General features: G+C 40.5%; 1 protein-coding gene across 3 annotated transcripts in view; it reads left to right on the top strand.

Moving 5' to 3' along the window:
• TTC39C (tetratricopeptide repeat domain 39C) overlaps positions 1–12,874 on the top strand; it is a 142,866-nt gene extending 129,992 nt beyond the window's left edge. For 2 of the 3 annotated variants that reach the window (XM_011988077.1, XM_011988078.1), the window contains exons 9-14: positions 1,349–1,458; positions 2,927–3,050; positions 6,887–6,984; positions 8,316–8,420; positions 9,130–9,168; positions 9,733–12,874. In XM_011988077.1, the coding sequence (XP_011843467.1) occupies positions 1,349–1,458; positions 2,927–3,050; positions 6,887–6,984; positions 8,316–8,420; positions 9,130–9,168; positions 9,733–9,822 (566 nt within the window). In that variant the 3' untranslated portion in view covers positions 9,823–12,874. The remainder of the gene's footprint in view (positions 1–1,348; positions 1,459–2,926; positions 3,051–6,886; positions 6,985–8,315; positions 8,421–9,129; positions 9,169–9,732) is intronic. The other variant, XM_011988079.1, reaches the window with a different exon arrangement.
• The last annotated feature ends 1,953 nt before the right edge of the window (positions 12,875–14,827 follow it).

The raw sequence follows: 14,827 nt of genomic DNA, 5'->3' as shown, positions 1-14,827 counted from the left end.
GGCAGAGCTTGCAGTGAGCCGAGATCGCGCCACTGCACTCCAGCCTGGGCAACAGAGTGAGACTCTGTCTCAACTAGCAAATCAACTTTAGTACATTCCAACTGGGGAGTGAAAAACTACATGTGATCTCACAAAAATGAATAGAAATGGATTCCGCACCATCAGAGTTGAGAAGAAAGGACAGAGTTGTGGAAGAGTTTCAATCAGGTAGTGGGGTTGCAGCCAGTGCAAAGTTTGCATAAGGGACCGAAAAGACACAGCAAAGGAAAGATCATTAAATCTTTGGGGCCTGAGATGAGAAGGTGTGCGCATGATCAAAATCTCACTCATTCCTCAAGACTCCGCTTGACTTCTCCTAGCTCCTTACAGCGTCTGGTCACTACAGAGAGAAATGATCCCTTCTCTTTCTGAGCCTTCTAGAAACCACTTTGGTTCTCCTTACCCTGACTACCGCTATCACTACATACATTGCAGCGTGTGGGACCCTATGTGCGTGTGTGATCTCTTCAATTGAAATGTCAGTTTCTTTAGGGTTCAAGCACACGTGTTTCTTCTTCACATTCTTGCTGGTGGCTTATAGGTAGTAGGCAGCCAAGGAACATGGACAGGGCAGATAGATGACTTCCTAGGACAGAGAAATCCTCCTTCCACTGTGAAGCTTTCATGATCCTCTGGGCTCTTCATTGTTCTTTCCTAGGTTCCTATTTATTCTACTTTCTGAGTATGTGAGCCCTAACTAGGTTGTACTCTGTGACAGTAGCTAAGGACTTTGTTATGTGAAAAACTGTCTCCCCAACAAAAGAACAAGGACCATGGCTTTCCCCAAGCCCCCCAAAAGCTCTGGGAACATAGGCACCTAGAAAATAGTTGAAGTGATCAGCAGGATGGTGCAGTCCTTTGTGGAATAGTCTTTTTGTTTGTTTGTTTGTTTTTCTGAGACAGAGTCTCATTCTATCGCCCAGGCTGGAGTGCAGTGGTGCCATCTTGGCTCATTGCAACCTCCGCCTCCTACGTTCAAGCGATTCTCCTGCCTTAGACTCCCAAGTAGCTGGGATTACAGGCATGTGCCACCACGCCTGGCTAATTTTTGTGTTTTTAGCAGAGATGGGGTTTTGCCATGTTGGCCAGGCTGGTCTCGAATTCCTGACCTTAGGTGATCCACCCACCTTGGCCTCCCAAAGTGCTGGGATTACTGGCGTGAGCCACCACGTCCAGCCCGTTGTGGAATAGTCTTTAAACATATTTGCTCCGGTTTCTTTCTTTTTTTTTCAAGTATCATCACTTTAGATATCCCTTATGGCATTTTCCCTGACTTATATTTAAGAAATATCATTATGGTCTCTTACAGTTTGTCAGGGAGCCACTGGTGATGTGGACGGGGCGCAGATTGTCTTTAAAGAAGTTCAGAAACTCTTCAAAAGGAAAAACAATCAGATTGAACAGTTCTCGGTGAAAAAGGTATGTTGGAGCCTGTTGTATTATGATGGACATTTGTAACCAACGCTGCCTTGGCAAGCTTTAGGAAATTATATTCAAGGCTGCCTATTTACTTACCATGTCAAGTGCAGTTCACCGCCATGGAGAGGATGCTCTCCATGATTGTACATCTTCTCTGAATAGAAGGTTCTTGCCTTGCTGCAAATAATGAAAGCAGATTTTAAAAAAATCGATTAGCCCTGCAGATACAGGGCCTCAAACAATTGGGTTAAGACTCAGAATGGTTCCCCTTCATGGAAATTTTTAGCAAAAGGTGAAAGATATATATGATCTGAAGAGTAACTGGAGTATAGTTTTTTTTAATTATTATTTTAATGAATGGAGACATTATACATTCTTCAGAGCTAATGAACACACTAAGAGAAAGGATCTGTCTAAAGAATTAGTTGGTTTTGGAAGAATACAAATTGGCAGGGCCTAGTGAGAAATGCAGGCCGTCTGGGGTTGAGAATAGAGAACACATCGCATTTTGATGTAATAAAAAGCCAAAGTGTGTGTCACAGTGTCCCAGTTGCCAGCAGAAAGGCCCAAGACTGTAGAGACAGCGTTCCTAATGTATTCTGTACTTTTGTGAATACGATTTTGCTGTATTACCTTGAGTTACATAGTGTCCTATATCCTGAATTATCAGTTATTTTAGTTGTATATGTTTTTATTGAATGAACATTTAATGAAGCTTTTGAGTATAAGTTAGACTATAATGTACAGCTGAGAGCACTGGCACTCAGTAGAAAAATTTAAAAACAAGAGAACTGTGACTAAAAGGCATCTATCTAGTCTTAGTTCCTTAGGTGTGTGTAAGCCCATTGAATTATTAGCTGTCACCAAGCTTTATAAATTCCATCGATCTAAATGCACGTAAATCTAGTTTCATCCCCAAGTTTTCAGAATATACCCTGCATCTTTTTTTTTGAGACGGAGTTTTGCTCTTGTTGCCCAGGCTGGAGTGCAGCGGCGCAATCTTGGCTCACCGCAACCTCCGCCTCCCGGGTTCAAGCACTTCTCCTGCCTCAGCCTCCCGAGTAGCTGGGATTACAGGCGCACACCACTACACCCAGCTAATTTTGTATTTTCAGTAGAGACGGAGTTTCTCCATGTTGGTCAGGCTGATCTGAAACTCCTGACCTCAGGTGATCTGCCTGCCTTGGCCTCCCAAAGTGCTGGGATTACAGGCGTGAGCCACCACGGCTGGCCCTGCCTTGCATCTTGAGAGTAGCTTCAGTTGACTAATGAATGAAAGGCATCATTTCCTGTATGTCAAAAATTGAAAGCAACATTTTTTATAGAGAGAGGAATTGTTAGTCTTAGCTTTGAAGGAGAAGGTCATTCACATTGATGATGAACTGTGTGCTTTTAAAGTGTCCGAAGTGTATTTTTTATTTGAATTTGTTTTTGAAAAATGTTGCCTGTTTATTCTAACTCCTTACAGGCAGAGCGATTTCGGAAGCAAACCCCAACCAAAGCACTCTGTGTGTTGGCGTCCATTGAAGTGTTGTACTTGTGGAAGGCTCTTCCAAACTGTTCCCTCCCCAACCTGCAGAGGATGAGTCAAGGTAAAAAATGTTTAAAAACCCAAAACTGTCTACTGGACACATTGGCTTCTTCTGCCAGTGCTGCATTCTTCAGTTTCCTGGTTATCTCGCATTTATCTCATCAGATTCAGGGAGAGGACACATCTCTCCTTCTTAGAGGGTGTCGTGATGAAGAAAATCCTGTCACTTAGGTGATGGGAGGAGGAGGCGGCACTGCTGTGGACAGAGATGCTTGCCTTAAACATGTGATGCTTTTGTTATAAATGTTATTAATTCTGTAGCTATGGGAGTTGCTGGGAGCATACATTTTATTTTTCCCCATGAAAGTACTTTGTTTCCCTTAGGTGTGATTCACATAAATCAAAATATACTAAAGCGTGGCCTGGTGGGGTGGCTCACACTTGTTATCCCAGCACTTTGGAAGGCCAAGGCAGGCAGATGACTTGAGCCAAGAGTTTGAGACCAGCCTGGGCAACATGGTGAAACCCTGTCTCTACTAAAAATACCAAAAATTATCTGGGTTTGGTGGTGTGCACCTGTAGTCCCAGCTACTTGGGAGACTGAGGTGGGAAGATCACTTGAGCCCAGGACATCGAGGCTGCAGTGAGCTTTGATCATGCTCCACCACTCCAGCCTGAATGACAAGAGTGAGATCCTGCCTACAAAAGAAAAAAGGAAAAAAAATAAATATGTTCTTATTCATATATGTGGTGAGTTTTCCCAAGAAACTTAGTATTGACCGTTTAGACATAATATTCCAGAAATAGTTTGTAAGCCACTGTAGAAAATTTTTCAGATTTTTCTCCAGTTACTCTTGTTTTTGACCAAATAGAGCATGATCCATCGAGCCATATATTTTTATCATCAGACTTCCTGCAAATCCCTTTTGCCTATTTCTTTTAAGAAAAAAAAAAAGGTCCTTCCTCAAATGTGAAAACAAACATTGCCAATTGCCAATGTTGCTATTCTGGAGATCAAAGGAACAAAACTCCTTAAGAAGCCTTGTACACTGGCCCTGTAATTCGAGTAGATGTATAACCCTCCCAGGGAGGAACTAGCAAGGAAACATTTTTCTTGGATGTGTCAAATTCTCCTATGTTCTTTTTAATTTTTTTTTTAACTTTTAGAGACAGGTCTCATACGGTCACCCAGGTTGGGTGCAGTGGTGTGTTCATAACTCACTGCAGCCTCAAACTCCTGGGCTCAAGTGGTCCTTTCACCTCAGTCTCCTGAGTAGCTGAGATTACAGGCGTGTGCTGCTGCACCTGGCTACTGTATTTATTTTTAAAGGAGTTGCATAATTCAAAACCCCTCCCTTCCTATTGAAGCAAGTATAGAACATCTTTAAATGCCTAACTCAAAGGAACAATGAAGAATATTAAGTATTTTTTAATACGCAAGTACCGGATCACATATTTAGAGATAAAATACAAATATAAGGTAGACAGTAATTAACATTCACAAGAACAATTACCAGTTAAGTGAGATTTGACAAAATATTCTCTGAACCCCTTTCCAGGTATCAAAATGAAAAAAACTAACAACAAAGATGTGTGCCTGGAAGGGAAGCCAGACCGTATCTGAAGTGAGCATGAGACAATTCTCTAGTATCTTTGCTAAATTTAACCCAGTTCTGAGGTCTATTAATTAGATTATATAATTCCTCAATGGTAATCGATAATGGTACAAACTGATCAACCACATACAGTACAATGAAGATCTTTGTAGAGAAAGTTATGTTCCAGAAAAAAACAATAGTGGCAATGTGGATCATAAGCATTTATTAAACTCTGCATCGTGCCCTCCCAGTTTTGTGCATTTAGCTTATCGGAGTCCCCATCCATAGCTCCCTGTACCAGCAGAACTAGTGAGAATCCTATATCCTTGTTGTTTCATCCATAACCTTTCCCCACCCACCTGCCCTTCTCCACTGCATTCTTTCTCTGCATTGTTTTTTGTTGTTGTTTGTGTTTTGTGTTTTTGAGACAGGGTCATGCTCTGTTGCCCAGGCTGGAGTGTAGTAGCGTGATCATGGCTCACTGTAACCTCTGCCTCCCTGGCTCAAGCGATTCTCCAACCTCAGCCTCCTGAGTAGCTGGGACTACAGGGGCATGCCACCACACCCAGCTATTTAAAAAAAAAAAAATTGTAGAGATGGGGTCTTGCCATGTTGCCCAGGTTGGTCTTCAACTCCTGGGCTCAAGTGATCCTCCCGCTTTGGTCTTCCAAAGTATGGGGATTACGCGCAGCCACCATGCCCAGCTACATTGTAAACATGTTTGTATTCTAGGCGTAGCAGGCAGAGTGATCCTATTAAAACCTAATCATGTTGTGTCACTCTGCTTCCCAGAATCCTCTATGGTCTCTCATCTCATTCAGAACAAAATCCCAAGTCTATTCAGCAGCAGGCAGTGCTCCCAGTCTGTAACCGCTGAGGCCATTGTCCCTCCCTGCTCTTCCCCGTTCCTCAGCACGGTCCTCCTCCCTGTTCTCAGACACACCTGGCTCCTGTGCCTTTGCACTTGCTGTTCTCTCTGAGAAGGAATTTTTTGTTTGTTTTGTCATTGTATTGTAAGCACTTAGAATTGCCTGGCAAATAGTAGGTGCTCAATAAATATTGAATGAATGAATTAGTGTAATGAATGAATGAATGAACAAGTGAATGAACTGCATTAAGGTTTCCTTAATGTTGCTGCCTTAAGAGTCCCTGAGTTCTTTTTCGTATGAGCGTATTCCTAGGCTGGCTTTCTGGGGCGACTCCTGCTTCTACAAGATCATCTTCTATTCTCACATTTACCTCCTCCTCTTGCCTTTGAGTTACTTGTTCTGTAACTTCAGTTCTCTCTCTCTCTCTGTATACATATATATAATAGAAAATATAAATATATGTTTATATATAAAATAGTAAGATATATATTATTGAATCTCAGTATCTTTATTAGTCTTTGGAAATAATGGTATTACTTCCTTTCTTCCTCATCAGCCCCATCATGTTTCCGTTCTGCATTTTTCTCTTTTTCTTGGAAAGCTCCCATAACATTCTCTAACCTATGTGTCAATCCTCCACAGCTTGCTGTTGAAGTGAAGGGGTCAGTGCTGCTCCTCTCCCACTGACTAGTACAGTAACTCGTACAAACATGGAAAGGTGCCTATGGCATGGCAATTTAATGTGAAGTCATTTTTAAGAAATTAACAGAACAACTTTTTTTTAGAGCAGTTTTAGGTTCATAGCAAAATTGAGCAGAAAGTCCGGAGTCCCCACAAGCTCCTCCCTCCCCCTGTCCTTCCCAACTACCAACATCAGTGTGGTACATTTGTTACAGTCTGTGAACCAGCACTGACATGTCATAATCACCCAAAGCCCATAGTTCACAGTAGGGTTCACTCAGTGAACAAGCAAACAGTAGGGTTTGGACCATTGTATAATAATGTGTCTACTGTGATGATATCACACAGTCCTTTCATTGCCCTAAAAATTCTTTCTGCTCTACCTACTCACCCCTCCATCTCCCCTCACCCCTGGCAACCACTGATATTTTTACTGTCTCCATAGTTTTACCTTTTTCAGAATGTCATATAGTTCATAGTTGATAGAATCATACAGGATGTAGCCTTTTCAGATGGGCGTTTTTCACGAGGTAATAACGTGTTGCAATTTGAGTTTTCTTGGCTCTGTGAAGTTTGGTATTTTTGCCTTTCTTTGACCAAGACTACTCACTAATGGATGAAGAATGGGCACCTTCTGAGTTTCAGGAGGCAGAAACGTGAACTGAAACGTTCACCTCACTCTTAATGATACTGAAGGAATTAATTGAATGCATTTCCTTACTGCTCTGTTCACTCCCCTTCTTTTAAAGCTTGCCATGAAGTGGATGATTCATCTGTTGTTGGATTAAAGTATTTGCTTCTTGGTGCCATACACAAATGTCTAGGAAACTCAGAAGATGCTGTTCAGGTAAACTGTTAATGTTGTCAGGGCTAAAGAAAATAAGTCACGAACACCTACGTATGTGCTTGTGAATAAGAAAAATGATAAAGCGCTAAACAAAACCGAACCTCCCACTGTAAACTTTATCCAGTTGATGTGATTAATGCCATCTTCTCAGATGCTAGAAGTTGATGATGGTTAATACTAGTTTTTCATTAACTTCAGATTCTTAGAATGCTTCTTTATATATGGCTTCTTTTCTGGCACTAGTATTTATCAAAGATGACAGTCTCCACTGGAGAGAGGAGGACACGAGGAGGCAGACAGTTTTGAAGGAGTGGAGTGAAGCCTCATAGTTAGACAAGAACGAAAATGATCAGACATGTCAGTGTGCGTTCAGTTTTCTCTCTTTTTAACTGCAGATTATTGATGCAGCCCTGGGGGGCGAGCAAGTTGTTTTTTTGTTTGATTGGTTGTTTTGAAGAAGTATGTATCAGTGTTAGTTTGACTACTCTTTGAAAGAATCAGTGTACAGTGGCTGGGCGCAGTGGCTCACACCTGTAATCCCAGCACTTTGGGAGGCCAAAGTGGGCAGATCACTTGAGGTCAGGAGTTTGAGACCAGCCTGGCCAACATGGTGAAACCCCGTCTCTACTGAAAATACAAAAATTCGCCAGGCGTGGTGGCATGCACCTGTAATCCCAACTCCTTGGAGGCTGAAGCACGAGAATCGCTTGAACCCAGGAGGCGGAGGTTGCGGTGAGCCGAGATTGCGCCGCTGCACTCCAGCCTGGGCGACGGAGTGAAACTCATCTCAGAAAAAAAGATAAAAAAAAAGAATTAATGTACAGTAATAGGAGACTTTTGGCTTTTAAATCCTAGAAGATGATGCCCTTGTAAGTTTAATCTTTCAGTATGGGCTTATGATAGTTATTATAGCCCAAAATAGCTTATTTTAGATCAAATCCTTATGTGCTAGCAAGATACAGTCAAGACGCATGTCAAGAGATCATAGTTGCCTTGTGTGTTTTCTGTTTTAAATATTAAAATGGGATGTTTAGACTCTTAGATGCAGATAAAGGTATTCTCAGTGATAAAATCAATAGAGGCTAATATGTCCCCTGGAAAAATAGTAGCACAAATGAGACAGTCCAATATATTCTGAGGAATGTACATCAGGCAGCATATAGAGGACTTCTAAGATGTAGATAGGAAAGAATGAAGATGAGGAAAGAAGAGAAAATCTGATCTAGAAAACAGAGTATGAGTCCCCCTTCCCGCCCCCTCTTGAAGATTGTAATAAGCCCTGTGCTAAGTCGGAAAATGAATTCATCCAATAACATTTGCATTCCTTTCAGTACTTCCAGCGAGCTGTTAAAGATGAATTGTGTCGTCAGAATAACTTATATGTTCAGCCGTATGCCTGTTATGAACTTGGCTGTCTTCTATTAGACAAACCAGAGGTAAGGTCTTGTGTGTGTGTATATATTGGTACACACACACACATACGTATACACACATATATATACACACACACACATATATATATACATATATATATATAAAATGTTCATCAACAAAAATGTAGAAATGAGCAAGCACAAAGCACCCTTCATTTAAAACAGATCGAACACAGTGTTCTTCATTTTGTTTTCCCGGATTTTACTTAGAATGAGTCCAAGAAGTTAGTAATGGTACCTTACTATCTTTAATAAGGTAATTTCTTGCCTAGAATTCAATCGACAGTCATACATCTCTTAATGACATTCTGAGAAATGTGTTGTTAGGCGATTCCTTCTTGGTGCAGACATCTCAGAGTACATACACAAACCCAGGTGGTATCACCTGCACAGCCAGGCTGTGTGTATCGCCTGTTGCTTCTGGGCTATACTTGTGTATAGCATGTTACTGTATTGAATACTGTAGGCAACCGTAACACAATGATAAGTATTTGTGTATCTACATATAGAAAAGGTACAGTAAAAATACAGTTTTTAAAAGATAAAATATAGCCAGGCTCAGTGGCTCATGCCTGTAATCCCAGCAGTTTGGGAGGCTGAGGCGGGAGTATCACTTGAGCCCAGAAGTTCAAAACCTGTTAACCTGTTATACCATTTTCTGCCTGCGTATGTATAAACACAGATTTTAAGGGATAATGTGTTTTTCTTATAGACTGTAGGAAGAGGCAGAACTCTACTTCTTCAAGCAAAGGTAAATATCCTGAATCTACCTTTCTCCAGTGGCCCTTCTTATCCCATGCAGTGTATACCCGAGTCTGAATTCAAGAAAGTTTGTGCAGTGATGTTCTGGTTGGTAGTATTTCTGGAAAGGAAAAATGATAACCAATTGAATCCATGAGCTCTTGAGTTTTAAGGGACATTACAAGATCATAAGGAACTCAGATGAAATTGTTCATCCTGCTTTAGAAACACTCCTAGTCTTTGGGTGGGAAGATAACTTTTGATTTTATAACTATGTCCTTGAATTAAGAATTTCTAATAGTAACTTACATTGAGCACAACGTAAGACTACCTTTTCAAGAATAACACGAGGAAAATTGTCCAAAGAGAACATTATTGACATTCAATTGATGTTTTTAAAAATGAATATGAAGTTTGAGGTTTGAGTAATATGAAAATCAAGTGCATGGGAAGCCTTTACTGGGAGTGTAGAGATTTTACTTTGGGAAGTACAAAACTGAGTGTGCTTTATACCACAGTACCCTGTGCAAGCTTAGCTAACAGAGTGCGTACATATCTTTCTTTGATCTTACAGGAGGATTTCTCTGGCTACGACTTTGAAAACAGATTGCATGTCCGCATCCATGCTGCTCTGGCCTCTCTGAGGGAATTGGTTCCTCAGTGACAGACCCGGAACACCCGCTCTGTCCCTCCCCACCCAGGGTCTGCACTTTAAAATAAAAGCAGAGGACAAAGCTCTTGTGAAGATCGACTTTTCTTCTGAAAACCACCTGTGCCAGGGACACATTTTCCCAGTTAAGCTGACATATTAAAGATCTCCTCTTTTAAACATGTAGCTAAAAAGTAATAATGATGAGGAGGATGATGATGGTAAGAATAACAACTAACCACCTGGGGAGAGGGTTAAGTGACCTTGCTCAAACGTTTTAGTTTTGTGATTTATTATTTTTAAAATAAAATCAAACGAAACATCCAGCCCGAGATCCTGTAGGAACACCTACCTTAAGCACATATCTGAATGGATAACATTACGAGGTACCTGTAAAATTATTAACAATATTATCACATAGCATTTATATTTGTGTTTTGAAAAAATAAAAGTGCTTTCTAGTGTTTTACTTTATCCTCAGAATACTCCGGTGAATAACATAGCACAGATATTATTAACCCCATTTTGCAGACAGTGAAACTCAGGCACAAAAAGGTGAATTGACTTATCGCAATTAATTATTCCTGTTATCAGCAGAGCAATGAATAGAAAGCAGATCTCCTAACCACCAACTGACTGATCTTTTATTGTAAAAATAATTAATGTTAATAGGCCAGAATTCCGTGTTTTACTTATTAAAAGAACAAAATCTTCAGCTGAAGTTATGTTACCAGAAATACTCATCTCCAGATTGTCTACAGAATGTTTCAAAGCGATGGACACTCTTTTTCCTTTGAAAGCCAACCAAGTAAGAGCAAATATTAATAGAAGATAATTTTACAACTAAAAGTGTAACTCTTTTGCTAATCTATTAGCATAGTCTATAGATTAGACAAACAGTATCTACATTTTGGGAGTTTACCTTTCTTTGTGAAAATTGTCGAATTACCAACTTTTGGAAATCTTTTGAGACATTACTTGAAAAAGTTATTCGTGAATGAACATAGATTTTGGCGTCAAAATATTTGCTGGTGGAACATTTGCTGGGCTACACAGTGCCAGGATTTAATCATTTTCCCCCTAGCTCAGGTTATTTGGATATTATAAAAGGAATTCAAAGTTATTTTTTTATTCTTCATTGCTAATTTTTATTGTCATTTAATTTACCTCCATGCCCGCTACTGCAAACCTGTGGTTTTGAAGAATCTAAATACCTCAGTCACTTTTAAGAATCTCTGCCATAATTTGGCTCAATGTTTAAGGTTAGATTTTTAAAGACATTTTTATTGAGCTAAAGAATATCATTTTAGAGTGTCATTTATTTACAAATTCTTTTGGCTGAAGCATGATCTCATATTAGTATTTTAATATTTTCAAAATAAAACATGAGAAAAGCAAGTAAAATGTTGGCAAATTTAATCTGATTTGACCTTGTTTTGAGGGAATAATCATAATTTATTTGAAAGAAGTTATTTCTCACTGATTTTGGCTAAACTATGTTCATGTTTCTTCATCTCTGTTGCTGACCACTTTTCAGTAGACTGTTTCCAAAATGTTTATTTACATTGACTTTCTTCCTGATGTGAATTCGGTGTGGGTTTTAGATCATAGTAAGAGAGAAGAGATTGCTGTCCTATATTCAGTGAATGAGAAGGGAACTTTTTTCTGAAGAGCAAAATTGGTGTGCAAAAATATTGGATATCTGGGTGTTTGTTTGTTTGTTTGTTTTTCCTGAGACGGAGTCTTGCTCTGTCACCCAGGCTGGAGTGCAGTGGTGCGATCTTGGCTCACTGCAACCTTTGCCTCCTGGGTTCACACCATTCTCCTGCCTCAGCCTCCCAAGTAGCTGGGACTACAGGTGCCTGCCACCACGCGTGGCTAATTTTTTGTATTTTTAGTAGAGACGGGGTTTCACCGTGTTAGCCAGGATGGTCTCAATCTCCTGACCTCGTGATCCACCCACCTCAGCCTCCCAAAGTGCTGGGATTACAGGCGTGAGCCACCGTGCCCAGCCTGGATATCTGGTTTTAACTAGACTGAAGGGAAGAACATTATGAATCTTTAAAATACAGCTATTGCCATTTTGCTTTCTTCTTAACATGCAGCATAGGTGACAAGCTTTTCTGTCATGATCGTGGAGCATTCTGAATTGTGACGTTTTTGTTTGAGAGTTCATTCTTGAATTTTCAGTTCAAAATGTTGTTTGAGCTATTATTCCACATTCAAAGATTATATAAGGTCCTGTGCTTTTGAATCTTTTTCAAAAAATTTCTGCCTGCTCAAAAAACTACTTTTATTTTCCCACAGAGAGTTCAGGACTTCAGATTAGTTTGTGTTCAGCTCACTTAACTGGACAGACAGTTTTGCGTTTTGCAACACCATCCTGTAGGTTTTCTTTACTACTCAAAGTATAGGTCTTTTTAAAAATTTTTAATCTTCGTTTTTATTATTATTATTTTTTTGAGATGGAGTCTTACTCTGTTGTCCAGGCTGGAGTGCGGTAGTGCGATCTCTACTCACTGCAACCTCTGTTGCCCGGGTTCAAGTGATTCTCCTACCTGAGTCTCCCAAGTAGCTGGGATTACAGGTGCCTGCCACCGTGCCTGGCTGATTTTTGTAGTTTTAGTAGAAACAGGGTTTCACCACCTTGGCCAGGCTGGTCTTGAGCTCCTGACCTCATGATCCACCCACCTTGGCCTCTCAAAGTGCTGGGATTACAGCCATGAACCACTGTGACTGGCCAAGTCTTTTTTTTTTTTTTTTTAAAGAGTCTATCCATCCTAGGCTTGGTACAGATGGCCCCTGTGGTAAATCTGTGTTAACATGGTGGTAGACCATGGAGAGTGGGTAGATGGAGCTTCTAGACTCCAAAACAACAAAACCACAGTGTGAGTACACCGTCCCATTAGGTTGACTGAAGTCTGAGTACATTTTCTGGCCTGTGTGCTGTGACTCATCCAACCTGTGAACTGATTGTGATCTGCTTGGTAACTTGGTTTGGTGTAACCTGCTCTTAACCCTTTGCTGATGAAGAAAATAATCATATAAGTGGAACTATTTGCATCTATGTGTGCTTCTTTTTTTATGTTGTCATCACTCACTCCTTCCCCTGTCCTATTTTGGAGGCTCTCAATGGATCTTCTAACTTATAAATGTCAAATATATTTTTGTATTAGATTGTGCCTATGATGAGAGAAATCTCTAATGTATATTTTATGTATGCTGAACACTTTTATAATTTGACACACTTGGAGGCATGGTCTAGTAATAATAATGTAATATGTACCTTGCTGGTTAATATAACTAAGATTTTACCTTTACTGGGTTAGGTATCTTTATTTTAGCACCTGACAACTGTCTTCTACTGAGTAAAGAATTATAACTTTTAGATGTCACAGAAAATTAGAGTATTTATTGTCACATATTGTGTAAGTCAGTTATTTCTGAATTCGCACTTTTCTGTCTCTGCCAACTAAAGTTAAAGGACAAGTCATATCTGATTTTTAAAATGAGCACATATGCATGCATGCATACATGCACACACACACCTTTGCTGTATAAACTTTTCCAGTGGATTTCTTCCTTAAGCAAATCATGCTGGCAAGTATTCAAATATGGTTTTACACTATGAAGATACACATTCACAAAATCATGATGTACTGTTTTGGTTTCTGCGGATGGTATATTTTGTAGAAAGAAAATTGTTAAATCAAGATCATCCAAGAAGATATATATAGTCGGGGCAGATTCTTTAGAAGCTAGAAGAGGAAATGCAGAAAGAGAAAAGGATAAGGGGAGCAAGAGAAAGTTGGTCCATAACAGATACGCTCCTTTTTCAGTAAAGTATGCAGAGCACAATTTAACTGGCTTTCTTGTGAAAGCGAGCAAGGGGGCTGAGCTCTATCACCTAGTTGACTTGGGTATGAAATAGAAGCAACACACTTGAAACCCAGGTGACCTCAGCCAGGCGCGGTGGCTTACGCCTGTAATCCCAACACTTTGGGAGGCTGAGGCAGGCGGATCACGAGGTCAGGAGATCGAGACTGTCCTGGCTAACACAGTGAAACCCCATCTCTACTAAAAATACAAAAAAATTAGCTGGGCATGGTGGCAGGCGCCTGTAGTCCCAGCTACTTGGGAGGCTGAGGCAGGAGAATGGCGTGAATCTGGGAGGCGGAGCTTGCAGTGAGCCTAGATTGCGCCACTGCACTCCAGCCTGGGGGACAGACCGAGACTCCATCTCAAAAAAAAAAAAAACCCAAAGAAACCCAGGTGACCTCTATGTAATGCCTAATTCCTCCTCCTAGAGGCCAGTGGTTGTCAATTTTCGTGTTTTACGAAGAGATTCTGATTCGATAGGTTCTAGGTAGGGCTTGGGAAGGCATTTTTAACAAGCTCCTGGGACGATTTCTTACGCAGGTGATGTGGATTAGAGAAACATTGCCCTATTCCGCTTTTGTTAAGGATTTAGTAAATCTGGGAGAAGAGTTAAACACAAGCAGAATTATATAGCAAGGATAAGTCATAAAGCATACATCATGGGATCACTGAGAGAATGCTGCTAACCCACTGGCTTCCTAAAGTAGATTTCTGAGATGGGTTATAAAGGATAAGCAGGATGCAGTCCGGTGAAAACACTTGCTGGGGCAGGATTCAAGGCCTTGGACCTAATGAGCAAAAGCACAGAGGTGACAAACCTCATGTGTGTTCAAGACTCTGGAGCGTCAAGTGGGGATCACATGGTGATCGATGAAATAGGAGAGGTATGTAGAGACCACACCCACAACCATGGAAGGATTTCGGGTGTGGCAGAGGGGCAGTAGAAAAGAAGGTAGATTTGCGTTTTAAATCACTGTTGACCAAAAAATAACATACCGGTGACTGAAAGGGAGATGAACAGAAGGCCAAGATTGTGAAACCACATGAAATCATTAAGAGTTCAAGAAATCAAAGCAGCCGATGGGCAGTGGTTTGAAAATTCTTGGTTAGATGTTTTCATTGTAACAATTTGCATTTCAGA

Source organism: Mandrillus leucophaeus, unplaced genomic scaffold (genome assembly GCF_000951045.1).
Source record: "Mandrillus leucophaeus isolate KB7577 unplaced genomic scaffold, Mleu.le_1.0 Scaffold322, whole genome shotgun sequence".
Taxonomy (NCBI): domain Eukaryota; kingdom Metazoa; phylum Chordata; class Mammalia; order Primates; family Cercopithecidae; genus Mandrillus; species Mandrillus leucophaeus.
Note: the sequence above shows the minus strand (reverse complement) of the source record. Positions and strands in the feature narration are given on the sequence as shown.